The sequence below is a fragment of the Heterodontus francisci genome, chromosome 2 (assembly GCF_036365525.1).
Source record: "Heterodontus francisci isolate sHetFra1 chromosome 2, sHetFra1.hap1, whole genome shotgun sequence".
Taxonomy (NCBI): Eukaryota; Metazoa; Chordata; class Chondrichthyes; order Heterodontiformes; family Heterodontidae; genus Heterodontus; species Heterodontus francisci.
The window spans coordinates 153,488,238-153,516,226 of NC_090372.1; the positions used below are offsets into that span (position 1 = coordinate 153,488,238).

The 27,989-nt window shown below is 45.8% G+C and overlaps 1 protein-coding gene across 1 annotated transcript in view; it reads left to right on the top strand.

Moving 5' to 3' along the window:
- LOC137380815 (V-type proton ATPase 116 kDa subunit a 1-like) overlaps positions 1–27,989 on the top strand; it is a 162,266-nt gene that overhangs the window by 116,133 nt on the left and 18,144 nt on the right. The window contains exons 15-16 of the mRNA XM_068053200.1: positions 15,196–15,412; positions 27,589–27,696. Coding sequence (XP_067909301.1) covers positions 15,196–15,412; positions 27,589–27,696 — 325 coding nt within the window. The remainder of the gene's footprint in view (positions 1–15,195; positions 15,413–27,588; positions 27,697–27,989) is intronic.

Consider the following 27,989-nt stretch of genomic DNA (forward strand, 5'->3'; position numbering starts at 1 on the left):
CTTTATTAGAGTCACAGAGTCATAGAGTCGTACAGCATAGAAACAGGCCCTTCGGCCCACCGCGTCCATGCCGACCATAATGCCTATCTATACTAATCCCATCTGCCTGCATTAATTCCATATCCCTCTATGCCTTGCTCATTCAAGTACCTGTCCAGATGCCTCTTAAATGTCGCTACTGTTCCTGCCTCCACCACCTCCTCAGGCAGCTCATTCCAGATACCCATTATTCTTTGTGTGAAAAATTTACCCCTTTGATTCCCTTTAAACCTCCTCCCTCTCACCTTAAATCTATGCCCTCTAGTTTTAGTCACCCCTATCATGGGAAACAGACTCTGGCTATCTACCCTATCTATGCCTGTCATAATTTTATATACCTCTATCATGTCCTCTCTCAGCCTCCTTCGCTCCAGGGAAAACAGACCCAGCCTATCCAATCTCTCTTTATAACTCAAGCCCTCCAAACCAGGCAACATCCTTGTGAATCATTTCTGCACCCTCTCTAGCTTAATCACATCTTTCCTGTAGTGCGGCGACCAGAACTGCACACAGTACTCCAAATGCAGCCTAACCAACGTCATGTACAACAGTAACATGACATCCCAACTCTTGTACTCAATGCCTCGGCCGATGAAGGCAAGCATACCATATGCCTTCTTCACCACCCTGTCTACCTGTGTTGCCCCTTTCAGGGAACTTGCACCCCAAGGTCTCTCTGCTCAACAACACTACCCAGGGCCCTGCCATTCACTGTATATGTCCTGCCCTGGTTTAACTTCCCAAAATGCATCACTTCACATTTGTCTGCGTTAAATTCCATTTGCCAATCCCTTGCCTACTTTCCCAGTTGATCCATATCCTGTTGTAACCTTAGACAACCTTCTTCACTGTCCACGATTCCACCAATTTTGGTGTCATCTGCAAACTTACTAATTATGCTAACTATTCTGGGCTGAATTTTCACCACGGAGGCAGGAAACACAAGCCAAGTATTTTCAGGTCAGAAATCTGCCTCTGGTGGGAAACTGATGAAAGTTACGACTTTTACATGGGAAAACCCTTAATTGATATGGAGATGGGTTTCCTGTACACTTTGAACGGAGGTGTGTCAGATGAAGTGTGGGACGTATTTAGACACCCTACAGATGCCATCACTGAGGCTGCTGGTTGTCCTGAGGGAGAGATCTGCAGTTTGTGCCAAAGCCTTCCAATGCACCAGAGGGAATTGAGATGTCACATGGGAGCAGGCGACCTGGCAACCGGGACAGGGCAGCCCCTCGCTTCATCGATACCAACCTGGATCTAATGCTGGAGGCCGTGAGGGAGAGGAGGGAGTTCGTCTTCCTGGAAGGTGGCAGGAGAAGGCCAACTTGATGTGCGGCAGGGGCACCTCTCTGTTCAGCGTCATCTTCCTCCGCGTCTTCATCCTGTCTCACCTACTGTGCCCAAACCTCCCCCGATGAGCTGTCTCCTTCCAGGGCCTCCCTGTCCTCAAGGTCCAAACCTCTCTGGAGGGTCATATTATGGAGAATGCAGCAGACTACCACAATGACTGACCTTTGCAGGAGGGTATTGGAAGACATAACCCGACTGGTCCATGCTCCAGAATCGTATCCTCAGAAGCCCAATGAGCTGCTCAGTGGTTGTCCTAGTGAGCATGTGGCATTGGTTGTATCACCTCTGTGCCTCTATCTGAGGCTTCTGTAGAGGAGTGAATAGTCATCTCTTCAAGGGATATCCCTTGTCCCCGTGGATCTATCAATGCACTTTGGGAGTTGGAGTAAAGATCGGAGGCAGCCTGCACTGGCAGATGATGAAGGAGTCATGGCAGCTGCCAGGAAGGTGAGTGCACACATGGAGGAAGCTCTTGTTGTGGTTGCAGACCAGTTGGACATTGAAGGAGTGAAAGCCCTTCCTGTTGATAGATCTCACTGACCGGTGGCTGGGTGCCTTGATGGCCACATGGGTGCAATTGATGATGCCCTGCAGCAAGGGGAATCCAGCGATGGAGGCAAAACCCAATGTGCTCTGGCCCTGCAAGGCCATGCCTGTCATTAAATGAATGTGCAGTACAGCTCTGACAAAGAGGGTATCATTGACTTGTGAGATGCAATGTTGTGCATCTGTTTGTGAGATGCCACGAAGTTCCCCAGCTGCTCCTTGGAAGGAGCCAAAAGTGAAGAAGTTCTAGGCCACAGTAACTTTGACGGCTACTGGCAAGGCATGGCAACCAGTATTAGTGAGGTGCAAAGTCTGTGGTAACAATCTCTGTGACCATCTGCCGACAGAGTTGCACTGGTTCTTGGTCATTTCCAGATAGCTCTGTCTTCGGCAGTAGCTCCTGTGTTCAGGGTTTGGCCTCCGTTGCCTTTCTGCCTCTCTTTCCTCTCCTTCCTCTCCTATGCCCTCCTGATGCCCGGGGTTCTGCCCTTCCTGCAGAGGGTGTCGCCTCACTGGGCCCAAAATCTGACAGTCATGCCCCCATTGCCAGCTGGAGCCTTCCTTCTGGGCAGGTGGCTGCCCAATTGTCCTTGGAAGCCTGGCCCCTTGCTTTTCTGCCCCCATGATGCCAGAGAATACCAATCCCATTCAAAGCTCGGGCACTGAGTGCCCACTTTCCCTGCCGCCTGTGCAATGCCAAGAGTATGCCCTTGCCAAGTGCCTCTAGACGGACGGCGATGGTCCCAACTAGGAGGAGATTCAGGTCACATAAGTGACCTAATCTTTATCAGTCTCCTTACACATGGAGCAAAAGAAGGCATGGCTGGGAGAGGGTTCTGAGCAAGTCACCCCTGAGCTGATGTCATCTTTCCAGCTGTATGGAACAGGTGGGTGCCAGATTTGTAATTGCAGTATCATTTACACTCACCTTCCCAATGCAAATGATGTTCCCTCCCACAGGCTCCACAAACTCTGGATGTTCACTGTTGGAAGACATCCGTGGATGTCAGTGTGAGGATTTTCAGAGCCTGGGCCTTCCAAAATGTCTATAATTATTTTCTCTGTTATCTTTGTTTTATTCTTCTCCATGTATCTCTTTTTATCTTTTGCATTTGTCTTTTGGTATATGCTAATTACTCTGGCTTGTCCCTGAGAGACTTTGAACCTCTGCATCTTGTGCCCCGGCCCCACCCACATTGGCATGGACACCCATCGGAGAAATTTAAATGAGCTGTCTACATTTTGACCTCAAATATTCCACAAGCTGAGGTGTGAAACTCACAGGTGTAGCAAGATTCCCGTTCCAACACACAGGATTTTCTATCCCAGTGTGATTAGTTTGTTTTCATCACAGTGCAGATATAAGGAGGAAGAAAACTACAGGCCGGATTTTATTCCAGCGACAGGGGTCCTAACAGTGGGCCGGAAGGCAGGGGAGAACCCACCTCGACGCTCCATCCTTACCAACCTCCCCCCCACCCTACACACCTGTCCCAGGGGCTCCAACATCCTCAGTACTGAAGGCCTCCTGGAGTACCAGCAGTGGCCACCACTCCCAGTGGCATTGCTGGTACTGCAGAGCTGCCTGTCCTCTGGAGCTGAGTACTCAGCCTTCCGTGCCCTGGACAAAATGGGAGGGGGCCCGGACAACATCGGGAACAGCACCCCTTGCCATTTTGTTTACTCCCCCACCTCCTTTCCAGTCTCCAAAGGCAGGATAAAATCCTGCCCTATGTCATATGGTATATTTGTAGTTGGTAGAAATAAGAGTAGCTTGGTCGAGCACTGATTATAGCACCCGCAATTACATAGAGACCATAATAGTGTAATGGAGAGAGGAGTTGGAAGCTAATGGAGAGAATGGAATTGTCTATCAGACAATTAGCCTTTTCTTGTATCCTGTACAAGTGTGTGGGAGAAGTGCTAGAACAGAATCCCAACATAAAGGGCTGAGTTTTCATTTTTGGGTCAGTGCCCTGACAACAGGATCATTTTAGGTCCTGACCCCCACATAGCCAATTAGTGTTCAGTTGGTGTGTTCACCAACCAATTAAGGGTGGCAGGTGAGATCCTGAGGCTGGAGGGCCAATAGGAGATCCTGCAGCACTGAAAGATCAGCGGACCCGCCATCAGAAGTGGGAGCTGCCAATGTAGTGGGGAGAACGAGAGGGCGTCTCAAGATGGAGGTGTCCTCTGACAAGTTTTCAAACTTTACAAAGACACAGAGTCCACTGCTGCAGGCCATCATTATGAAGGGGAAACCCCTCTGCAGGAATACGTGCAGCCGCAGCTGTAACCCGATGGCAATTGCTGCTGTGGGGCAAGGGTGGTTAAATTGCTTGATAGAGCGCTAGCCCCCAGTCTGCCACCAGGAGGCCGCCTCCATCCATTCACCGAGTTTCAGCCACAGCAGGGGCCCGCTTGCCAACTGGAAAATTCCAGTCTACATCAGCAGAGTGGCCTTAATAGGCCCTTTAAGTAGCCTAATTAGCTACCAGGTAGCTATCAAGCCCCGAACCAGCCTCATGCAAAATTGCCTGGAGTTGGGAACATGCCAGCAAACCAGCGTGCTGCTCTCTGACGCCAGATTGCCTGCATGCCCGCCTCTGGTCTCACCTCCTCAGCCCAATGAAAACTCAGCCCATGAAAGCTGTATTTAAGATATAGACTTCATAGTTAGTTATGAGTTGTGGGAAGGAAAAAAAGTGTTTTGTATACTAGCAGAAACTATGGGCTGAATTTTTGATTCCGTTATCGTGCACAAAATGGCGGTGGTCCTGCTTGTGACGTCAGCGGCTGCGCTACCGCGATTAAGGAACGGGTGCCCATTTTGCATTATGGTGGCAGCCTCTCCCCCACCCCCCCCCCCCCCCCCCCCCCCCAATCACGTGGCAGGGGCGGCAATGGAGACACCGTTCACGGCGTCACCTGATGTTGGAGCAGGTGCTGGCGCCATCTTTGAAAGCCTACCAGCCCAGCATTTACTCTCTCTGCGCATTCAACATAAGTTCATCGAAGCAACACTTTTGTGCTGTTAAACAAATTTGTAACTCAGCAAGCATCCCTCCGGGCATCCTTCTGACCACGTCAGATGTCCGAGCAAGGGTGGCCCCACAGTTCAGTGATGCTTCCCTGCTGATTGGCCTGCAGGCTACAAGGAAAAAGTGGGAGGTCCTTTTTCCCAGTGATGACAAGAAGAGGTCTTCCCGCCTGACCAAGAAAGCCTGGACGGAGATCGCAGAGGAACTCAACAACCGTGGGGTCACCCAACGAAACTGGATGCAGTGTCGGAAGAGGGTCAATGAGCTCCTGCATTCAGCAAAGCTAAGTGGCACATTCCAAAATCGATTGTTGTGATCTGGTTATCACCAAACGGAATGCCACATGGGTGCCAAAGACATTCCAAAGACAAGGCGATCATAGCAGATTGATGGCAGATGACTGGCTTCAATATGTGAAACAAGACTTCTTCATTTATATCTCAGCCCAAGTAAGACCCAAGACAGGCTGAGTCAGTATGAGAGACAAAGAATTCCCCAGGTGTTGATGAGGGGCCCATGTTAGTAGTAAAATGATATTGAGACATTTGGCAATGTTCAATACCTGCATCCTTGCTTTTTCAGGAGAAGAAGGATCATAACAGGAGGGAGGTGGCCAGGACTGATGGTGGAGTGCCCGACCTGTGTCCTTTTAGTCAGGCCAAACAGGAGGTACTACAAATAGCTGGGAGCCAAAGAGGACGCGCCATCTCAGACGTGGAGCTCGGGGTCCATGCGCAAGAGAGTGATTATTACCGATCAGATAAAAATGCAAAACTCATGTTGAATTAGCTCTGGCATGCTGTCCATAATGGGAAATATGTAGCCTAGCCCACACATGTTGCTTTAATTGTATCTTGCAGGTCGCTGCTTGCAGGTGACTGCAGACCCTAAGAGACTGCTGACAACCTCTGAGGAGAAGGAACACTCAGAGGATGCACTGTCCCATGACTCTCCTGCACCTTTCACCAGCGCAGATACTCTCACCTCAGTGGGAATCAACTCAACTCTACAATCAGGGTATCAGGGTCACAAGCTAGTGAAAGAACGAGCCTTGAGTGGGAGGAGAAGAGAATGCACTCCACATCTGGGGACTCCCCTCAGGGCAATTCGAGTGTAGACACCGACTCCTCAGCCCCTCTGCCAGTGAGTCCAGCTCCAGCAGCCGCGAAGCCTGAGGGGCGTCCTATACCAATGCAGAATGCCTTCAGGCAGCAGGGACCCTCCAGGCCTCAGGCACCCAGAGGACACCCCCCCAAAGTCATCTCAGGCCAAGGAAGGCCCTGATCAGCAGCCAGCATCCAGCACCACTGATAATGCAGGAGTTACACTGCAGAGGAGCACCCATGAATGTCTTAAAAAATACCTACATGCACACATGAGTATTCATGGGTGACACAACTATGTCATGTTTACTTTAATTAAATGTTCTTTTGTGCCAATTTTTTTTATGCATTCACGGGATGTGGTCGTTGCTGGCTAGGCCAGCATTTATTGCCCATTCCTAATTGCCCTTGAGAAGGTGGTGGTGAGCTGCCTTTTTGAACTGCTGCAGTCCATGTGGGGTAGGTACACCCACAGTGCTGTTCGGAAGGGAGTTCCAGGATTTTGACGCAGGAACAGTGAAGGAACAGCGATATAGTTCCAAGTCAGGATGGTGTATGACTTGGAGGGGAACTTGCAGGTGGTGGTGGTGTTTCCATGCATTTGCTGCCCTTGTCCTTTTAGGTGGTACAGGTCATGGGTTTGGAAGGTGCTAAGGAGCCTTGGTGTATTGCTGCAGTGCATCTTGTAGATGGTACACACTGCTGCCACTGCGCGTCGGTGATGGAGGAAGTGAATGTTGAAGATGATGCATGGGGTGCCAATCAAGCGGGCTGCTTTGTCCTGGATGGTGGAGCTTCTTGAGTGTTGTTGGAGTTGCACCCATCCAGGCAAGTGGAGAGTATTCCATCACACTCCTGACGTATGCCTTGTAGATGGTGGACAGGTATTGGGGAGTCAGGAGGTGAGTTACTCGCCGCAGAATTCCTAGCCTCTGACCTGCTCTTGTAGACACGGTATTTATATGGCTACTCCAGTTCAATTTCTGGTCAATGGTAACCCCCAGGATGTTGATAGTGGCGGTTCAGTGATTGTAATGCCGTTGAATGTCAAGGGGAGATAGTTAGATTCTCTCTTGTTGGAGATGGTCATTGCCTGGCACTTGTGTGGCACGTAAGTAACTTGCCACTTATCAGCCCAAGCCTGGATATTGTCCAGGTCTTGTTGCATTTCTACATGGACTGCTTCAGTATATGAGGAGTCGGAATGGTGCTGAACATTGTACAATCATCAATGAACATCCCCATTTCTGACCTTATGATTGAAGGAAGGTCGTTGATGAAGCAGCTGAAGATGGTTGGGTCGAGGGCACTACCCTGAGGAACTTCTGCATTGATGTCCTGAAGCTCACATGATTGACCTCCCAACAACCACAATCATCTTTCTTTCCGCTAGGTATGATTCCAACTAGTGGAGAGTTTTCCCCTTGATTCCCATTGATTTCAGTTTTGCTAGGGCTCCTTGATGCCATACTCGGTCAAATGCTGCCTTGATGTCAAGGGCTGTCATTATCACCTCACCTCTTGATTTCAACTCTTTTGTCTATGTTTGAACCAAGGCTAATGAGGTCAAGAGCTGTGTGGTCCTGGCGGAACCCAAACTGAGCGTCACTGATCAGGTTATTACTAAAGAAGTGCTGCTTGATAACACTGTTGGTGACATCTTCCATCACTTTACTGATGATTGATAGTAGACTGATGGGGCGTTAATTGGCTGGGTTGGGCTTATCCTGCTTTTTGTGTATAGGACACACCTGGGCAATTTTACACATTGCCGGGTAGATGCTAGTGTTGTAGCTGTACTGGAACAACTTGGCTAGGGGTGCGGCAAGTTCTGGACTACAGGTCTTCAGTACTATTGCCAGAATGTTGTCAGGGCCCATAGCCTTTGCAGTATCCAGTGCCTTCAGTCGTTTCTTGATATCACTTGGCGTGAATCGAATTGGCTGAAGACTGCCGTTTGTGATGCTTGGGACTGCAGGAGGAGGCTGAGATGGATTATCAACTTGGCACTTCTGACTGAAGATTGTTGCAAATGCTTCAGCCTTATCTTTTGCACTGATGTGCTGGGCTCCCCCATCACTGAGGTTGGGGATATTTGTGGAGCCACCTCCTCCTTAATTGTCCACCACCATTCACAATTGCATGTCGCAGGACTGCAGAGCTTACATCTGATCCATTGGTTATGGGATAGCTTAGCTCTTTCTGCATGCTGCTTACGCACTTTGGCATGCAAGTTGTCCTGGGTTGTAGCTTTACCAGGTTGACACCTCATTTTGAGGTATGCCTGGTGCTGCTCCTGGCATGCCCTCTTGCAATCTTCATTGAACCAGGTTTGGTCTCCCCGCTTGATAGTAATGGTAGAGTAGACGATACGCAGGGCCATGAGGTTACAGATTGTGGTTGGGTACAATTCTTCTGCTGCTGATGGTCCATAGCGCCTCAGGGATGCCCAGTTTTTCATTGCTAGATCTGTTCATAATCTATCCCATTTAGCACAGTGGTAGTGCCACACAACATGATGGAGAGTATCCTCAATGTGAAGACAGGACTTTGTCTCCACAAGGACTGTGCGGTGGTCACTCCTACCAATACTGTCATGGACAGATGCATCTGCAGCAGGCAGATTGGTGAGGACGAGATCAAGTATATTTTTCCCTCTTGTTGGTTCCCTCACCACCTGCCTCAGATGCAGTCTAGCAGCCACGTCCTTTAGGACTCGGCAAGTAGTGGTGCTACCAAGTCACTCTTGGTGATAGACATTGAAGATCCCCCCCCAGAGTACATTCTCCACCCTTGCCACCCTAAGTGCTTCCTCCAAGTGCCGTTCAACATGGAGGAGTACTGACTCATCAGCTGAGAGGGTGGGGGGGGTGGTGCGATAGGTGGTAATCAGCAGGAGGTTTGCTTATATTTGTCCTGATGCCATGAGACTTCATGGGGTCTGGAGGCGATGTTGAGGAGTCCCAGGGCAACTTCCTCCCGACTGTATACCACTGTGCCGCCACCTCTGCTGGGTCTGTCCTGCGGTGGGATAGGACATACCCGGGGATGGTGATAGCGGTGTCTGGGACATTGTAAGGTATGATTTGGTGAGTATTAGTATGTCAGCTGTTACTTGACTAGTCTGTGGGACTGTGACAGCTCTCCCAATTTTGGAACTAGCCCCCAGATGTTAGTAAGGAAGTCTTTGCAGGATCGACACGGCTGGGTTTGCCATTGTCGCTTCTGGTGCTGAGGTCGATGCCAGTTGGTCTGTCCAGTTTTATTCCTTAGCAGCTAGATACAACTGAGTGCCTGCTAGGCCAATTCAGAGTCAAACATATTGCTGTGGGTCTGTAGTCACATGTAGGCCAGACAAGGTAAGGACAGCAGATTTCCTTCCCTAAAGGACTTAGTGAACCGGATGGGTTTTTACAACAATCGACAATGGTTTCATGGCCATTATTAGACTAGCTTTTTAATTCCAGATTTTTATTAATTGAACTCAAATTCCACCTCCTGCTATGGTGGGCTTCGAACCCATGTCCCCAGAGCAATACCCTGGTTTTCTGGGTTACTAGTCCAGTGACAATACCACTACGTCATTATAAGGTTGTCCCTTGCCTACCTTACGCATTGCTCACCATGTGGCCTCCATCGTCATGTGGCGCTCTTCCATAGCTCCTTGGCCATGTCTCTCCTCTGTGTTGTCTTTGTCAGAGGATGTTCGATGCTCATGCATGTCTTCCTCATGTGAGGTCTTCCCGCGTCGAACTGCAATATTATGTAGAGCGCAGCACACCACCACAATACGCACAACCATCTCTGGGGCATACAGCAGTGCTCGGCCAGATCTATCAAGGCATCAGAACCTCATCTTCAACAGCCCGATGGCCTGCATGATGAACCCTCGGGTGGAGATGTGGCAAGCTCTCCTCCACATCATTGCAAGTGTTCCTCACTGGTGTCAGAAGCCATGTCTTCAAGGGCATTGTCCCCTGAGAATCCACCCCTGAAGGCGAACAGGGAGAGTGAAAAGCTGTCGCACCTGGGCCTGGCGAAGTATGTAGGAGACATAGCAGTTTCCCAGGAGGCGGGCACACACTTGTAAAAAACACTTTTGGTGGTCACAGACCAGTTGAATATTGATTGAATGGAAGCCCTTCCTGTTGTTGAAGATGGCTGGTTGGTCCGTGGGAGCCTTGATGGCCACATGAATACAATCAATTACACCTTGCACCTGGGGAAATCCAGCGATGGCCCCAAATCCAGTGGCCCTCGGCCTAGCTCTCAGGGTCTGTCTGGTAGCACACATAGTCGCTGGCCCTCTTGTACAGGGCACTGGTCACCTCCTTGATGCAGCAGTGCACTACAGTCTGAGAGACCCCACACATGTCCCTGGTGGATCCCTGGAATGATCCCGATGTCTCAAAGTTGAGTGCCATGTTAATCTTCAGGGCCACATGCATAAGGTGACCACCAAATCCCATTGGTTGCAATTCGCCATGCAGAGGACCACATAGGTCTGTGACAGCCTCCGTGGACAGACACAGCCTTCGCTGACAGTGTCACTTGGACGTCGGCAGGTAGGTTATATGAGTCCTATAGTCCCTCTGGAGCACTTGGGTTCTTTTTGGCCTTGCTGGCTGCTGCTGTTCACATCTTTTAGCTTCTGGCTGAACCGTATCTGCCTCTTGGGCCTGCCTCAACACCACAAGGGGATCCAGAAAAACAAAGTCAATGAGACCCATGCCAATTTCCCTGGGCCCTTCGGCTTCCTTCTGATGCAAAAATGAACCTCTCTGGCCAAAAATGTTTGTCAATTTTGCTCATCCGATGCTTGAGTAATGATTACTGTGGGTCTAACATCTTATCCAGAAGTGTGAGACGTCACATCCATAACAAAATCATTTAAGATACCCTCTAATGGCACCCCGACACACACAACCTATATGCTTTCAGAGTTCCCCCCATTCACACACAAGTCCTTTGCAGAGTTCACCCCATTCACACACAAGCCCGTTGCAGAGATCCCCCCCATTCATACACAAGCCCATTGCAGAGATCCCCCTATTCACATACAAGTTCCTTGCAGAGATGCCCCCATTCACACACAAGCCCATTGCAGAGATCCCCCCCATTCATACACAAGCCCATTGCAGAGATCCCCCTATTCACATACAAGTTCCTTGCAGAGATGCCCCCATTCACACACAAGCCCATTGCAGAGATCCCCCCCATTCATACACAAGCCCATTGCAGAGATCCCCCTATTCACATACAAGTTCCTTGCAGAGATGCCCCCATTCACACACAAGCCCATTGCAGAGATCCCCCCCATTCATACACAAGCCCATTGCAGAGATCCCCCTATTCACATACAAGTTCCTTGCAGAGTTCCCCCCCATTCACCCACACAAGCCCCTTGGACACCCAGTATTGTGGCAATGGCCACTGTAAACCCCACTTCCCCTATGCTACTCTGGTTTGGTTACCTTCCCTCTCGCGATACCTAGGACTCTTGCCTCGATGGCGCCAGTTTCCAAAGTCAGAAAACTGAAGGCACATGAGTGCTACGCATCAACCACAAAATTGAGAAACTTTTGTTTGATCACAGTGAATTAGATTCAAATTTATTTAAAGCAGCATTTCAAACATTTCAGTGAAGGTGCCGTTGCGTTGGGGCATCAGTACCGCCATGCTATTTCCCTACCTCTGACAAAATTGGTATACTGTGGTATGGCGCAAAGTTTCCTGGCTCTGCGGAAATTCTCTGCCCCTCCCCCATGCCACTGAACCTGCCTCCGACAAGAGAACAAAATTCAACCCTTTGTTACTTGGAGTTTCATTTGAGGTCCAAGGAGACAGGCAAAACAAGAATGTCAGTAGAGGCATGAGAGCGGTATCTTCAAAAATAAAATATAGCCGTTTTTGGTTAGAACAACTTAAGGAAACTGTCGCCAAAATTTTATACCACCCCAACAAACGGGATGGTGGTGGGGGGTGGGGGGTGGTGTAACATGGAGCGGGAGGCTACGGGAGGCTTTCCTGACCCGCTCCCGCCTCCTCCGCCCTTTACGTAGGGCGGTGAGGGGGCGAGAAACGGTCCACCCACCCCAGGCCAATCAAGGCCCTTAAGTGGCCTCTTAACGGCCATTTAAGGGCCCTTGCCTACCTCCACGCGGATTTTACACGTGGCAGACGGACATCCTAAAGCCGGGAAAAGCTCTTATATCCTCAGCTAGGCTGCAGTCCCAGCAGTGGCCACCACTCTTGGTGGCGCTGCTGAGATTAAGAGCTGCCGGCCCACTGATTGGCCGGCAGCTCAATGAGGCGGGACTTCCTCCCTCAAGTAGGTGAAAGTCCCGCCTCGGAACAATTAAAGCCTGAGGACCCATAAAATTCAGAACAGATCCTCAGGCAAGGCGGAAGCAGGTTCACCACGGACTTTTACATCAGAGGCCGGCTCCCATCCGCCCACCATAAACTTCCGGCCCGTGTCTTTGAAGAATTGAAAGAAAGCACATTTTCATTATCCCACTGAAGGTCATGGAGAAGATCAAGACATAATGATTCAACCATTGCACAGAGAATACTGGAGGTGGTGAGAACGTGTTATCGTAAGAAACATAAAATGAATTCATCAGCAAAAAAATAGAGAGAGATGGATGATAAGGATCATTGATCATAGAACCTATGAGTCAATGGAAAAAGAATCAAAGGATAAACTACCAACCACATCAGATAATGTGATTTGAGAAAAAAAATCAGGTAGCCTTGTTAAGAGGCTTTATGATTATCTTTGGTGGGGGAACCAAGCAGTGGTAAATTGTCTAGAAGGACGCAGTTCCAGACAAGGACAGATGATTCTTCAAAGTATTCATTCATAAAATTGCATAGGCCCACAAAATAATTAGCAATTATCATCAGAGGAATAGTTATCCTGAGAACCATACTGCTATTTATGAATTATGGATTGACCTAGAATTTTCACAATGATGAGTCATTTGAGAATTAACAGCAGATTCCAGGAACCTGGAATTCCTCAGGATGTGATCCTGGCAGTTACACCAGGATCACATCTGCCTCCAGAGCTGACCCCACTAGAGATTCCAGGTCAGTAGAAGGCTGCTTAATTAGCATGAGGCAGGCAGACACAAGCACCATTACAGTTTCATCTCTGGTGCCTGCCCACCCAATGCTCATAGAAACGTTTGTACTCAACCATCCATTGGGTAGGAAAGCTGGACCCCTGAGCAAGAGGGCTCATCTGGAAAAATATTTTAAAACATTTATTTTCTTTCACTTGCCTAGCCTAGACCCTATCATTGGGACCCACATACATAACTTTAGAAAGACAATAGGGTGACAGGAGGGTAATACTGATTACTTTTCTTAAGGATAAATTGGATAAAAGCTAATTTCCAAGGGAAGCCATACTTGGACGCTTTCAACTTTAATAGCTGCATTTGTAGAAAAAAATACTTTTCATTATGTTCTTTGTGTTATTTTTATACAAGTGTGCTTAAAATGTAATTGGAAGAAATTATGCTCTTGATTTTTCTGCCAGAACTGATACTGTATCTATTTTTATTATTGTGGAAGAAACCATGGACTAGAAATAAACTAGAAATTGTTCACAATATCAGAAGGCATATGCTCAAAGTGTTCATGTAACAATCCTCTGTCCAATGTTCTAGTGAAGGCATTTAAAGTAGATTTTAAGTTGTATAATTGGTTTAATACTTTTGTTAAAATATATAGATCAACAGCATATACCATTTTAATCATTGTTATGACCAGGTGGGAAAGGTGTCTAGTGGTCCCTCTCAGCCTTCACCTGGTCTTACTGTAACAGCGTTTGATTTTAAACATGCCATATTTTGAGCTTCCCCTTGGTGAATCTTTGTTCACTGCTTTCCAATTATCAAACAAAGAAATGAACACAAACAGGCATTCTTACATTTAAAGAAGAAAGGTGAAATTTTATTAAACTTAAACTACAAATTCTAATTCGGTTAACACCTATGGATACACACTGCGCCCCACACTAGCATGCATACATGATACGCACATGCAAATAGAGACAGAAAAGAGCAGAAGAAAAGATAAAGGTATGAGGCAATCTCTGAGGAGGGTTTTTTGTTTCTGTGCTTCGAGCTCACTGTAGAGTCCCTTTGTTGAAGGTATGGTCTTGCTTTTCGTTGGGGTCCAGTACTCTTCTTAAACCTTGTTCAATGTAGGAGACTTTTCTCTCTTGGGGTTCATGTGTCTGTGTTTTGGAGTTCCGCGAGAAAGAGATGGGAGCTGACAGAAGAGAGGTTTTCTCAGTCCAGGACAGCTTTCTGAGTTCAAATTCTCTGTGGCGAGTTCAAAAAACCTGCAACAGCCAGTTAGTCATATGACCAACTGGCCCAATCAATCCTGGCCCTTGTGGATTGTCTTGTCCTAGTATATTTTTTAATGTCTCCTCTACACACAATACCCGGTGATCAAAGGTCCATTGTGGGTTAAATTGGAGCAGGGAATAGCCCCTTTGTCATTTCAAGTACCGTCTGTCAATATGCAAAAATGTCTTCAAACGTGCCCTTCAGTTATTTTTACAATACCTTTGAGACATTAGACAGAAAACATAAAGCAAAACTCCCACTGCATTTCAGTTGGACTGGTAATTATTCTGAGTCCCTGCTCTGATATTAGGACATTAGGAGTCTGTTTCATCTTTACCACACAGGCATTAAACAACATCTGGGTGGAGCACAGAAAGGAAAATCTGGTGGCAGGGAGGTGAATGGGGGTGAATTTTCTTTTCATTGAAATGAATGACAGGAATAAATATCCAGAAGTTTCTGTAAGGAATTAGCAATCTTCCCCATCATATTTTCTTTTCTGAACTCTGCCTATGCCCAGATGGTAAAAATGAAAATCTGCCCCTCTGTTTAGAAATGAAATGTTTTATTGTTTAATAATCTTAAGCACAATTTTAAAAAACATAGATTTCTACAGCCATACAATGACTGTAATGCCAGGTACTATTTCATAAACATTCTCTTTACATAGTAACAGAATAATGGTAATTCTGTCAAAAAAAGAACTGGATGATTGTGACTAATTTCTGCATTTACTTTCAGTTACTTTAAGGAAGTTAACAACATTTTCCTGGAGTTTATCCCAGAAGTCATTTTCTTGACTGCTCTGTTTGGCTACTTGGTCTTCTTGATAATCTTCAAGTGGTGCAATTTTACTGTGTCCGAGTCTGAAATTGCTCCAAGTATCCTTGTTCACTTCATCAACATGTTAATGTTTAACTACAGTGGCCCAGGAATGACACCTTTCTACTGTAAGCAGGTGGGCACTTCAGAAATCTGAGTGTGGCTTTTTGGTTTGTTTGGAAAATTGCTGTTACTGAGCTTATTAAAGTAATGTTGTACATTTGAATAACCTCATTCATTCTTGACAATAATATTACTAATATTATTAACAATTTAGGGGGTTGTTGCAAGTTTTAAAACAATATCAGACATTCTGATTTCACCAATAATTATAAGCAATGTCATTATTAAGGGCTCAATGTAAGTATTAAAATAATGTCACACAATCTGATCACACTACTTGCTACATAGCCATTAATTTTACTATGGCTGCAGAACCTTCAATCTGGGCACTAAAATAATGTCACACATTCAGACAATACTAGTGAACCAGATGGGTTTTTATGACAGTTTTATGATCATGATCAATGAGACTAGTATTTTATTCCAGATTTATTAATTAGTTGAATTTAAATTCCCAGTATTAGTCCAGGCCTCTGGATTACTAGTCCAGTAGCATTTCCACTGTGCTTTTGTCCCTGAGCAACAATGCAGAATATATATGTGTGATTTAGATGGGAAATTGAACATGGTAGTGTTATCATTATATTACTGCTTTGGCCTGGTTGAATCAGATCTTGCAATGAATGGCTATTGTCATCAGGTGAACACAAGTTTGCAACCTTCTGACTAAGGAAAGATGCTGGAGAGAGTATAGGGGGAGCAGCATGAGCAGGAGATATTGAGTGTCTTTCCAAGAATGTGACTGCCAAAAGCAGAGGACAGGGTGCAGTTAAGCAGTTCAAAGTAGTAATGAGTGAAGGACCAGCAGAAAAGGAGTTGTGAATTTAAGAGTGAATTAGTAAGAAAGTTGGAAGGAGAGATTTTTCCCACAGGTAGATGGTAACAGAAGTGGAGCTGGTAGAAGTTAGAGGGATGTGGGTGGTAACATAGATGAGGAATTGGTGAGAGATTGCTTTGTTGGTGATCAAGACCTTGTGAGTGGAGATATTGCAAGAGATGGCACAATTGAGGAGTACCCATGGAGAGGTTTATGTGAAGGCTGAGGCTGAGTAAAGATAAGACAACAAAAACTTGCATTTATATAGTGCCTTTAATGTAAAAAAAATCCCAAGACTCTTCACAGGAATGTTATCAAACAAATTTTACTCAGACAGGTAGCCAAAAGCTTGGTTAAAGTAGTAATGTTTTAAGAAGTAACATGGATACGTTGGACTAAATAGCCTCCTTCTGTGCCATAAATTTTCTATGTCTCTATGTTAAAGGAGGAAGAGAGAGGTGGAGAGGTTTATGGAGGGAATTCCAGAACTTAAAGCCTAGACAGCCAAAGGCAAAGACACCTATGGTGGGGCAATGGAAATTGAGGATACGCAAGAGGCCAGAATTAGAGGAGCGCAGAGATCTCGGAAGGTTTTAGGACTGAAGGGGTTACAAAGATAGGGAGGGGTGAGGCTATGGAGGGACTTGAACACAATGATAAGAATTTTAAATTTGATTTGTAAATGAGCGCAGCAGTGATAGGTAAATGTGAAGTTTATGGAGGGTGGAGGATAGCCAAGAGAGCATTGGAATAGTTGAGTCTGGAAATAGTTCAGTTGGAGGGGATTAGGGAAGTTTTTTTTTATTCATTCCTGGGATGTGGGCATCGCTGACTCGGCCAGCATTTATTGCCCATCCCTAATTGCCCTTGAGAAGGTGGTGGTGAGCTGCCTTCTTGAACCACTGCAGTCCTTGGTGTGTAAGTACAACCACAGTACTGTTAGAAAGGGAGTTCCAGAATTCTGACCCAGCGCCAGTGAAGGAGCGGCACGATATAGTTCCAAGTCAGGATGGTGTTTGGCTTGAGGAGAACTTGCAGGCGGTGGTGTTCCCATGCATCTGCTGCCCTTGTCCTTCAAGGTGGTAGAGGTCACAGGCTTGGAAGGTGCTGTTGAAGGAGCCTTGAAGAGTTGCTGCAGTGCACTTTGTAGATCAGTGTTGTCCAGTCTTTTCGGACAGAGGGCCACATTACGGGGGCCTGTGAGCAAACTTTGAAAGCTAAAGGCATTAAAAATTGATCTTACTAATAAAAACAACAAATGTGCATTTTTGTGAAGAAGCTTTAAATGAGAAGACTAATTTATTGACTTACTTTCTCATCACGATATTGAAAACTGATTTAGTAACATACCTGGCATTGTTTTTGTTTGCATAAGCAGCCAGTCTCTGCCTGCACACTTGATGTAGTGATGCAGAGTATTCTGGATAGATTTCCATCTGTCAGGAGTGATCTTGATCTCCCTCTCTCCCTGTGTTCCCCTCCTTCTCTCTGTTTTTCCCCCCTCGCTCTCTGTTCTGCCGCCTCACTCTCTGTTCAGCCCCCTCGCTCTCTTTGTTACCCCTCTCTCTCTTTGTTTCCCCTCTCTCTCTGTCCCCTTCTCTGTTTTCCCGCCTCTCTGCCTGTTCCCCCTCTCTCTGTTTCCCCCTCCCTCTCTATGCCCCCTCCCTCTCTCTGTCCTCCGCCCTCCCTCTCCCTGTCCCTCCCTCTCTCTCTGCCCCCCTCGCTCGATTGTCCCCTGTCTCTGTTCCCCTCCCCTCTCTCTCTGTTGCCCCCCCCCCAACTCTCTTTCTCCCCCTCTCTCTGAGAGTTGCACTCAGTGGGAGCATTCAGCATAGCAGCTTTGTGGTCAGTTTGTTTAAAAACATCACGCTAAGTTTCACAACTCAGCTGCTGAACCACGAACGCACTTCCCAACATCAGAAAGATTCGGGGTTTTCCGGCGAGCTTTTCAAAAATGTCAGAAAACCCTGAATCTGTCAAAATTGGGAAGCGCGTTCTTGCTTCAACAGCTGAGCTGTGAAATTGACAGCGGTTGTTTTTAAAAAGGGCGCTCTGCAAGAAGAAGACAATGGGAAATTTCCCATCTCCAGTCACGGACCCCTGGGGAAGATGAGGAACAGCCCCAGGTACAGTTTGTATCCGCAGGCCGGATGGAAAGCTCTGGTGAGCTGGATGCTGGCCCGCGGGCCCTATGTTGGACAACCCTATTGGAGATGGTACGCACTGCTGCCACTGTGCGTTGGTGGTGGAGGGAGTGAATGTTGGCAGTGGTGGATGAGTTGCCAATCAAGCGGGCTGCTTTGTCCTGGATGGTGTTGAGCTTCTTGAGTGTTGTTGGAGCTGCACCCATCCAGGCAAGTGGAGAGTATTCCATCACACTCCTGACTTGTGCCTTATAGATGGTGGACAGGCTTTGGGAAGACAAGAGGTGAGTTACTCACTGCAGAATTCCTAGCCTCTGACCTCTTCTTGTAGCCACAGCATTTACGTGGCTGGTCCAGTACAGTTTCTAGTCAATGGTGACCCCCAGGATGTTGATAGTGGGGGATTCAGCGATGGTAATGCCATTGAATGCCAAGGGGAGATGGTTAGAGTCCCCCTTGTTTGAGATGGTCATTGCCTGGCAGTTGTGAGGCGTGTATGTTACTTGCCACTTATCAGCCCAAGCCTGGATATTGTCCAAGTCTTGCTGCATATGGGCATGAGCTGCTTCGGTATCTGAGGAGTCGTGAATGGTACTGAACATTGTGCAATCATCAGCAAACATCACCACTTCTGACCTTATGATGGAGGGATGGTCATTGATGGAGCAGCTGAAGATGGTTGGGCCTAGGACAATACCCTGAGGAACTCCTGCAGTGATAACCTGGGACTGAGATGATTGACTTCCAACAACCACAACCATCTTCCTATGTGCTAGGCATAACTCCAAGCAGCAGAGAGTTTTCCCCCTGATTCCCATTGACTCCAGTTTTGCTAAGGCTCCTTGATGCCATACTTGGTCAAATGCTGCCTTGATGTCAAGGGCAGTCAGTCTCACCTCACCTCTGGAGTTCAGCTCTTTTGTCCATGTTTAGACCAAGGCTCCAAGGCTGTAATGAGGTCAGGAGCTGAGTGGCCCTGGCGGAACCCAAACTGAGTGTCAGTGAGCAGCTTATTGGTGACCAGGTGTCTCTTGATAGCACTGTCTACAACCCCTTCCATCGATTTGCTGATGATCGAGAGCGGTAATTGGCCGGGTTAGATTTGTCCTTTTTGTGCACAGGACATATATGAGCAATTTGCCACATTGTTGGGTAGATGCCAGTGCTGTAGCTGTACTGGAACAGCTTGGCGAGGGACATGGCTAGTTCTGGAGCACAGGTCTTCAGTACTGTTGCTGAAATGCTGTCAGGGCCCAGAGCCTTTGCAGTATCCAGTGCATTCAATCATTTCTTGATAGCACATGGTGTGAATTGGATTGGCTGAAGACTGGCATCTGTGATGCTGGATGTTGGATCATCAACTCGGCACTTCTGGCTAATGATGGATGCAAATGCTTCAGCCTTGTTTTTTGCACTGATGTGCTGAGGCCCCCCCCATCTTTGAGGATGGAGATATTTGTGGAGCCTCCTCCTCCTGTCAGATGTTTAATTGTCCACCACTATTCACGACTGGATGTGGCAGGACTGCAGAGCTTAGATCTGATGCGTTGGTTGTGGGATCGCTTAGCCTTGTCTATCACATGCTCCTTCTGCTGTTTGGCATGCAAGTAGTCTTGTGCTGTAGCTTCACCAGGCTGACACCTCATTTTTATGTATGCCGGGTGCTGCTCCTGGCACTCCTGCACTCTTCATTGAACCAGAGTTGATCCGCCGGCCTGATGGTAATGGTGGACTTGAGGATATGCCCGACCATGAGATTACAGATTGCGGTTGAATACAATTCTGCTGCTGCTGATGGACCACAGCGCCTCATGGATGCCCAACTTTGAGTTGCTAGATCTGTTCGAAATCTATCCCATTTAGCATGGTGGTAGTGCCACCAGAACAGGTAAGCACGGCAAATTTCCTTCTCTAAAGGACATTAGTGAACCAGATGGGTTTTTACAACAAGTGACAATGGGTTTCAGATTTCACCTTCTGCCATGGTGGAAATCAAACCTATGTTCCCAGAGCATTATCATAGATAGATAGAAAGATACAGCACTGAAACAGACCCTTTGGCCCACCAAGTCTGTGCTGACCCTCAACCACCCATTTATACTAATCCTACATTAATCCCATATTCCCTACCACATCCCCATCTTCCCTCAATTCTCCTACCTACATTAGGGGCAATTTACAATGGACAATTTACCATCAACCTGCAAGTCTTTGGCTGTGGGAGGAAATCGGAGCACCCGGCAGAAACCCACGCGGTCATAGGGAGAACTTGCAAACTCCGCACAGGCAGTACCCAGAATTGAACACGGGTCGCTGGAGCTGTGAGGCTGCAGTGCTAACCACTGCACCTGGGGCTCTGGGTTACTAGTCTAGTGGCATTACCACTACGCCACTGCCTCCCCTGCATATGAAGTTACATGAAGTTACTAAGGCTGAGGACTCAAGCCAAGGAGAAAAAAAAGGGAAGGGAGAACATCTCAGTAGGAAAGCCAGCATAGGACTTAGGAAGGCAATATGGGACAGGGATCTTGAACGAAATGCAATAGAGATGGAAAAGGGTACAGTGCACCAAGGAGAATAAGGTACCAGTCAAGACAGTAGAATATAAGTCAGAGGAGTCATGATCAAAATGTAAAGTACTCTGGTCAGATTGGAACCTTGAATATTGCATTCAGCGCTGGCCATTGAGACACACGGGAAGCATTGAAGCACTGGAAGGAGTGCAGATAAGAGCCATGAGATTGATTCCCAGCGTCAAAGGTATGAATTATGAGAAAAGCAAGTTCCTAACTTGGAAAGAAAGCATCTTAGAAATAGGGGGTGGGGAGGGTTCCTCTGTGATTCTGCCCAAAATCCCATTTCTTGGGGCCACCATGTTGAAGATATCAACCAAGACCTTCAGTGGGAGGCCTCATTCTGATCTTCAGGGCCCACTTGCTCCTTTACATCTATTGCCGAGTAGTCTGGGGTTGCAATGGCATCCCTGTTATTGAAACACTTGCACTAGCTGTGAGGCCACCAAGCATTTCCAATAAGGCCCAATCCAGGAAAATGAATCAGGATGGGGCAGTCATAGAAACTCTAGCCCAAAGAGGAAAATCAGGGTCATAGTCTTATCAAAGTAGATAAGATAATTAATGGAAAATGTAAATCTGGAATATTACTTTAGTTTATAATGATTAAAATTAGAAAAAAGGTAAATTTAGGACATTATGCTCTTCATATAGAGTGTAATCAACAAATGGAATAGACTTCCAGATAGAGTGGTGGAGATGAAAATTCTGGAAATATTTAGAAAACAATGAAATGTTGCAATGGGAAATTCTGGATGGATGAGTTTAAATGGGCCAAAGAGCCTTCCTCACCTGTGACTGGCTTGTGATCTTCAGTATGGCAAGATGTGAGGGTGGGATGTGAGAATAATGGCTGTGCCACCACAACAGCAATTTGGGCAGTGCAGGTTAGAGAACGTATACATCAAGTCATGTCTTTATCCACCAGGTCATTTGGGTAAGCGCAGTGGCATGTTTCTGATGGACATGATAGGAAATTCTAATCCTAGTTTGTTAAAGCCAAATTCAGAAAAATAATTCCATACATAAATGTTGTTGGAATGCTCCAGAAGACCATAGTTGCAGAACTGAATGTATTATTTAAAAATGAGAAAGACATTTACTGGGAAAGTAAGTCTATTAAGGGATATGGAGAAAGGATGGTGAGTTAAGAGATGAAGAGGAATTTCCACCCATCCGGCATAACTTCAGCCATCATTCCAGGGTTTCTGGGTCTTTTCTGCCAAAGTTACAGTGGATAAAAGGAGGATCCTCACAGACATTCACCCCTCTTGTACTTCACAAAATAGCACAATAGGCTTGATGAGCCTATTCCTGTTCCTATATAACTATTATTGACTCATTATGCTACAGCTAACTCAATAGTCAAAGGGTTAAATGGTATATTTTTCACTAATAGCAAGACATGTGCAATAGTGCCAGACTTTTGTCCAAAGTAGTACTACTTTTGGCAAAGGTGAAAATCAGTAAGAGTTTCTATAAGACGTTTAACATTATACTTTTACATTTTTATTCAAAACTTGACATTAGCAGATGTTAACCTGGCCAGCCTCAAAAATGAGGCTTAAAAATACTTCAGGCACTTGCCAGTGGGCCAGGATAATACTGCCCCCAGCTAGTTATTCCATTTGTTCCCTGGTCTCTTCCCACCTCCTCCATTTGCTTCTGAACCTCTTCCCACAAATATTCACAGCTCCCCTTCCCTCTCATTCCATTTGCCTCCATAGAAAAGCACCACTCCTTCCCGTTCTCATAAACAGTTTCACAGAAAGATTGAAAAGATATTAGGGAAAACTGTTGGGAGGAAATAATATTCCAGCCTTCCACATAATGAACAAAATGGTCCATGAGAGGAAGAGGACTCAGTCGCACATGGAGCATGATTGAAAATACAGGTATGGGAACATTACACTTAAATAGGGTAATGAAGTGCACAGATGTGGCAACAACAACAAAAACAACAACTTGCACTTATATAGCATCTTCAACATCTTACAGAAATATATTACAGGAGCATTTTCAAATAATATTTAAAACCAAGCCACGTAAGGAAATATTAGGGCAGATGACCAAAAGCTTTGTCAAAGAGGTAGATTTTAAGGAGCACCCTAAAGAAGGAGAGATTTAAGAGGAAGTTCCAGAGCATATGGTCTTGGCAGCTGAAGGTATGGCACCAATGGTGGAGCAATTAAAAATGGGGATGTCATGAGGCCAGAAGTAGATGAATGTAGATATCTCAGAGGGTTGAGGGGCTAGAGAAGGTTACAGAGATAGGGAGATGGGAGGCTACGGGGGGATTTGAAACAAGGAAGAGAATTTTAAAATCAAGGTGTTGCATAACCAGGTGTCAATGTAAATCAGCAAGCACAGGGATAATGGATAAACAGGACTTGTTGCGAGTTAGGATGACGGCAGTAGAGATTGGATAACCTCAAGTTTATAGAAGGTAGAACATGAGAGTTCAACCAGGACTGCATTGGTATAGTCTATTCTAGAGGTAACAAAGGCATGGATAAGAGTTTCAGTAGCAGAGGAGCCAAGGCTGGGCAGAGTCAGACGTGAAGAGAATCAGTTTTAAGGACAGATTTAAGACAAATGACAAATATGATGTGCTTCAACAGGCATTAGAATGTTTTTTTATTTGTTCATAGAATGTGGGTGTCATTGGAAAGACCAGCATTTATTTCCCATCCCTAATTGCCCTTTGAGAAGTTGGTGATGAGTCACTTACTTGAACTGCTGCAGTCCACGTAGTGTAGGTAAACCCACAGTGCTGTTAGGTGGGGAGTGTCAGGATTTTGTCCCAGCGATCATGAAGGAACAGCGATTTATTTCCAAGTCAGGGTGGTCCATGACTTGGAGGGAAACTTGCAGGTGGTGGTGTTCCTGTGTGGCTGCTGCCCTTGTCCTTCTAGGTGGTAGAGAGTCACGGGTTTGGAAGGTGCTGTCGAAGAAATAAGACATGATTAGAACTAGACATAAGGCATGAGGATGAATCAGAGGCATGATAGAGACAAAGAAAATATGATGGACCTGATACAGTGCCATCTAGGGGTGCATAATGTTGTAGGATTGCCTTTAGGAGTGATGTCCCTTTAAGATCATCATATGTGAATGAGCTAAGTAATGCTGTCATGTGACTCAAAGCCAAAGTCACTCTGCAACTGTAACACCCAGAGTAAGGTTCGGTAAATAGTTTGCGCTGTACTGTATATAATAGTTTCGCTGTAATAAACCTTTTTGAGATCTTCAGCAAACTGGACTCCACACATCTCATTTATGTTGCATCAAACAACATAAAGAACTCATTACATGGTGGCAGCTGTGGTGAGAAGACAAAGTCTAAATTGAAGACCACAGGTAAAACAGCCTTGAAAACAACACTTCCTACAGCCAGTAGAGAGAAAGTTAAAAAAAAATTGGCTCAAACAGTTAAAAAAAAACTTACCTCAAGCTGTAGAAGACAGAATACAGAACAACAGGCTGCAGGTAAATTGGGTGAGTCATTGTGCCGACGGTCGAGGGATACTGCTTTAAAAAAAAAGCTTTGAAATGCTTAGAAAGTTGTTTTCTTTTTGCAAAGACTCCATAAGAAAGGGGAAGACCCAGCTCCTCTCCCAGGCTGATTGAGCTTGGCACCATTACAGGAGGCATCCGTTTGCAAAAAGCATGGGAAAACCCCGATTACTGCACAGCCTTCATCCATACAGCCAAAGTTTTGAAAAAAACTCATTAAATCACTTTAGCATGAAGAAGGGCTTCCATTCATGAAGCCACAGCTATAAAAATACCATTAAGCCAATCAAGCATGAAGAACATAGACAAACTCTAAAAAAACAATTGAACTGCCTAGTGAACCGATAGGCTTAAGTTCTGCATGCAAGATAAACACAGCATTGTTAAACAACTGCTCCTCTTAATCCAACTGCTAGTCTAAATGACAGAGAATTTCTTAAAGGGAAACAGTGCAGAGTCATAGAACAAGTCTTAAAGCATGTTTTAGGCAAAAGAACAGCAGAAGATGGGTACCAAATTTCTCAGCATGAACTGGAACTTTTTAAACAAATAATGCAGCTATGCTTCACAGACCAAGCGGTTGCAGAACCAGAGAAAGAAACTGTAAAAATACTAATGGCAGTTGGAAATGAGGGATTACATAGAAGCAATACCTCAGGCTTATCTGAAGAGGACCAGAAAGATCCCCAAAAGATATGGAAAGTGCTGGAAGATCAGTTCCAGTTATGAGTGAATTTTAAAATTCACCGCCTGGATTTGATGTCCTACAGGCAACAGCCACAGGATCAATCAACTAGTTCGTCAGTAGATGGTATAGTAAGAGCAACAAATGCGATTTTCCAGAAACTGAGCTATCGGACCGAATAATGGAGTTGATGATTGTCTCAACATCCATTGAAGCGTTTCCGAAAAACCTCTTGGGGAAAAAGAAAGGTCACAACATCACTGCATTGCTAGAAGATGGCAGGAAATATAAAGCCATTGTAGCTGGATAACAGCATCTGCAAGCACTAGGGTGCAGCCTACAGCATCGGCATGATAACCAGGTCGAAAAGAGCACGCAAGCTGTGTGATAGGTGTGTTTGTCTCACCAACCGCAAAGTTGTCCTGCATTTCAAGATCTGTGCAAGACATGTGGTGCAAAAAGACACTGGGCCCACCTATACAAGAAATCTGGCTCCAAAGATGCAGCCAGAAGTCACAGTATGACACAAACAAACAGACAACAGGCACAGCAACAGGGCAACAGCAGTAAGCAGAGTGCATAAATGCAAGCAGATACACAGTCCACAGCGAAACAGACCTGAGACAAGACTCAGAGAAGAGTGATTCTTAGTCAAAAGACGAGCAGGTGTTCCACATTGTGATTCTGAGACATCATGTTGATGAAGTCAAACAACTGGAAGCTTTTGCTACCATTAACATCACGTGCCCAAAGAAAGCTGGCAAACATACACTCAGGGTTAAGATTGACACCGGGGCTAATGCAAATATCTACCAGTCCGAATCCTGAAGGATATGTACCGGAGTCATCGGAAATCAATGATACAACTGGCAACTGCCAAGTTATCTGCATACAATGGGTCACCCATTTGGTGCAGTGCACACTAGCAATGCAATGCATCTATGGTAAGTCGGCATGGAAACCATAAATATTCTACCTGGTAGACATGAGCGGACTAGCAGTGGCAGGACTACCAGCGTGTAAGGACCTCAACATCATAACTATCCACGAGGTCACCAAGGTACCCAGTACAGCAGAAGAAACCAAGGGTACCTGCATTGAGACACAGTTCCTCCAGAATCTCAGTGGTTCTGGTTTGGAAAGTATCAGCCCCTACTCAGAGACACCACACCAAGAGAATGAAGATGCAAACTCAGGTGGTGAAAGTTCTTTGTCAACAGGCAGTATTTCCTCATGCTCCAGCGACTCAAGAAGAGATTGACGTTGTCACTTCTGAGAAGCAAAAGGCTGGCAGTGAGGAGTATTGCCAAGGGGAAATCTCTAAGGACCGGAACTCGCTCGCAGACTCTGACCAGCATCAAATGGTGCAGTCTGGAAATCCAGCAACAGTACAGCCGCGCCTTCACTTCTGCTCTCTAGAGAACAGCCAGCACCACAATGAGCCAGAACAGACAGGTACCGCCATGAGGCCAAGTACTCCTCCCCCAACAAGTCCTCGACCCTGAGTCCCAGGCCTTCAGATGCAGAGGATGAGGAGAGACAAAGGACATACAATGTCCTGAGGAGGCAGAGGAGGAATGAGATGAAGCATTGTCTGTTGGCTCTGCGAGATGAGGTGCCGGAACTTTCCAAAAATGACAAGGCCTTGAAAGTGGTCATCTTGAGAAAAGCAACAGAGTATGTTAGCAGGCTGGAGGCAGAGCAACAGAAGCTGAATGCAGAAAGGGAGAAACCTCAGAAAAATACAGCAATAGCTGAGACGCAAATTCTCCAAGCAAGAACCACTGAAACGATATGTGGATTCTTAATCTTCTGCACATGTAAACTTCATAATCTCTATCCATGTGTAAATAATTTTGATGTTATCCAAAGTTATGCGTTTTTACTTGTAGCATACGAGACTTATCTTTGGAAGGAAAGGGGATGTTATATGATTGCCTTTAAGAGTCATGTTTCTTTAAGATCTTAGTAAGCTAATAAGCTAAGTACCAGGATGCAGTCATGTGACTCATAGCCAAAGTCACTCTGCAACCGTAACACCCATAGTAAAGTTCTGTAAATAGTTTGCTCTGTACTGTATATAACAGTTTATCTGTAATAAACCTGTTTGAGATCTTCAGCAAATGGGACTCCATGCATCTCCTTTATATTCGGACAATATAAAGAAATAAAGAACTCATTACACATATACTCCTGAATAACACTGCAAGAAAGAGTGGGATTGAACATGTCGATTGCATTAGTAAGAAAATTGGTTTGTACACAATGGTGTCCACCACTATTAATTCTAATAGCTCCACAGAAATTCAGAAGTTAATATGAAGTTCCGTAGCCATTATTAGCAGAATCAGAATTGACGCTGGAGTGGTATGTATTGTATTTTTTAATATTTTGCTCTGATAACCTCTTTTGCACATCTCAGATGTTTACTAAAAAAAAATGTTTTTTCCTCAGAGGAGTGTCCAAACATTCTTAGTTCTCACTGCTCTGCTGACAGTTCCATGGATGCTCCTTATTAAGCCCTATCTGCTGTATAGTGACCACCAAAGAACAAAGCATGTGGTAAGGGCATGTGCATATCTGACTTGTCACCATTTTGAGCCTAGAACGTACTGTTGGTGATATTAGCAGATGAATGCTTAATGTGTTCAATTAACCTTCCTCTGTCTGCTCTTTTAACATGAGCATTAAGTATTTATTTTAAAATGATGAATCTCCGATGGCTTTGCTCATGTTGCACAACGTCATAAGCTCACTAGCATAACGTAATGTATAATGTATTATTCTGGTATTAAAGTGTAACTGTGTTTAATTAGCCCGTCCCTTTAAAACTACAAGATGTAATTGCTTTAAAT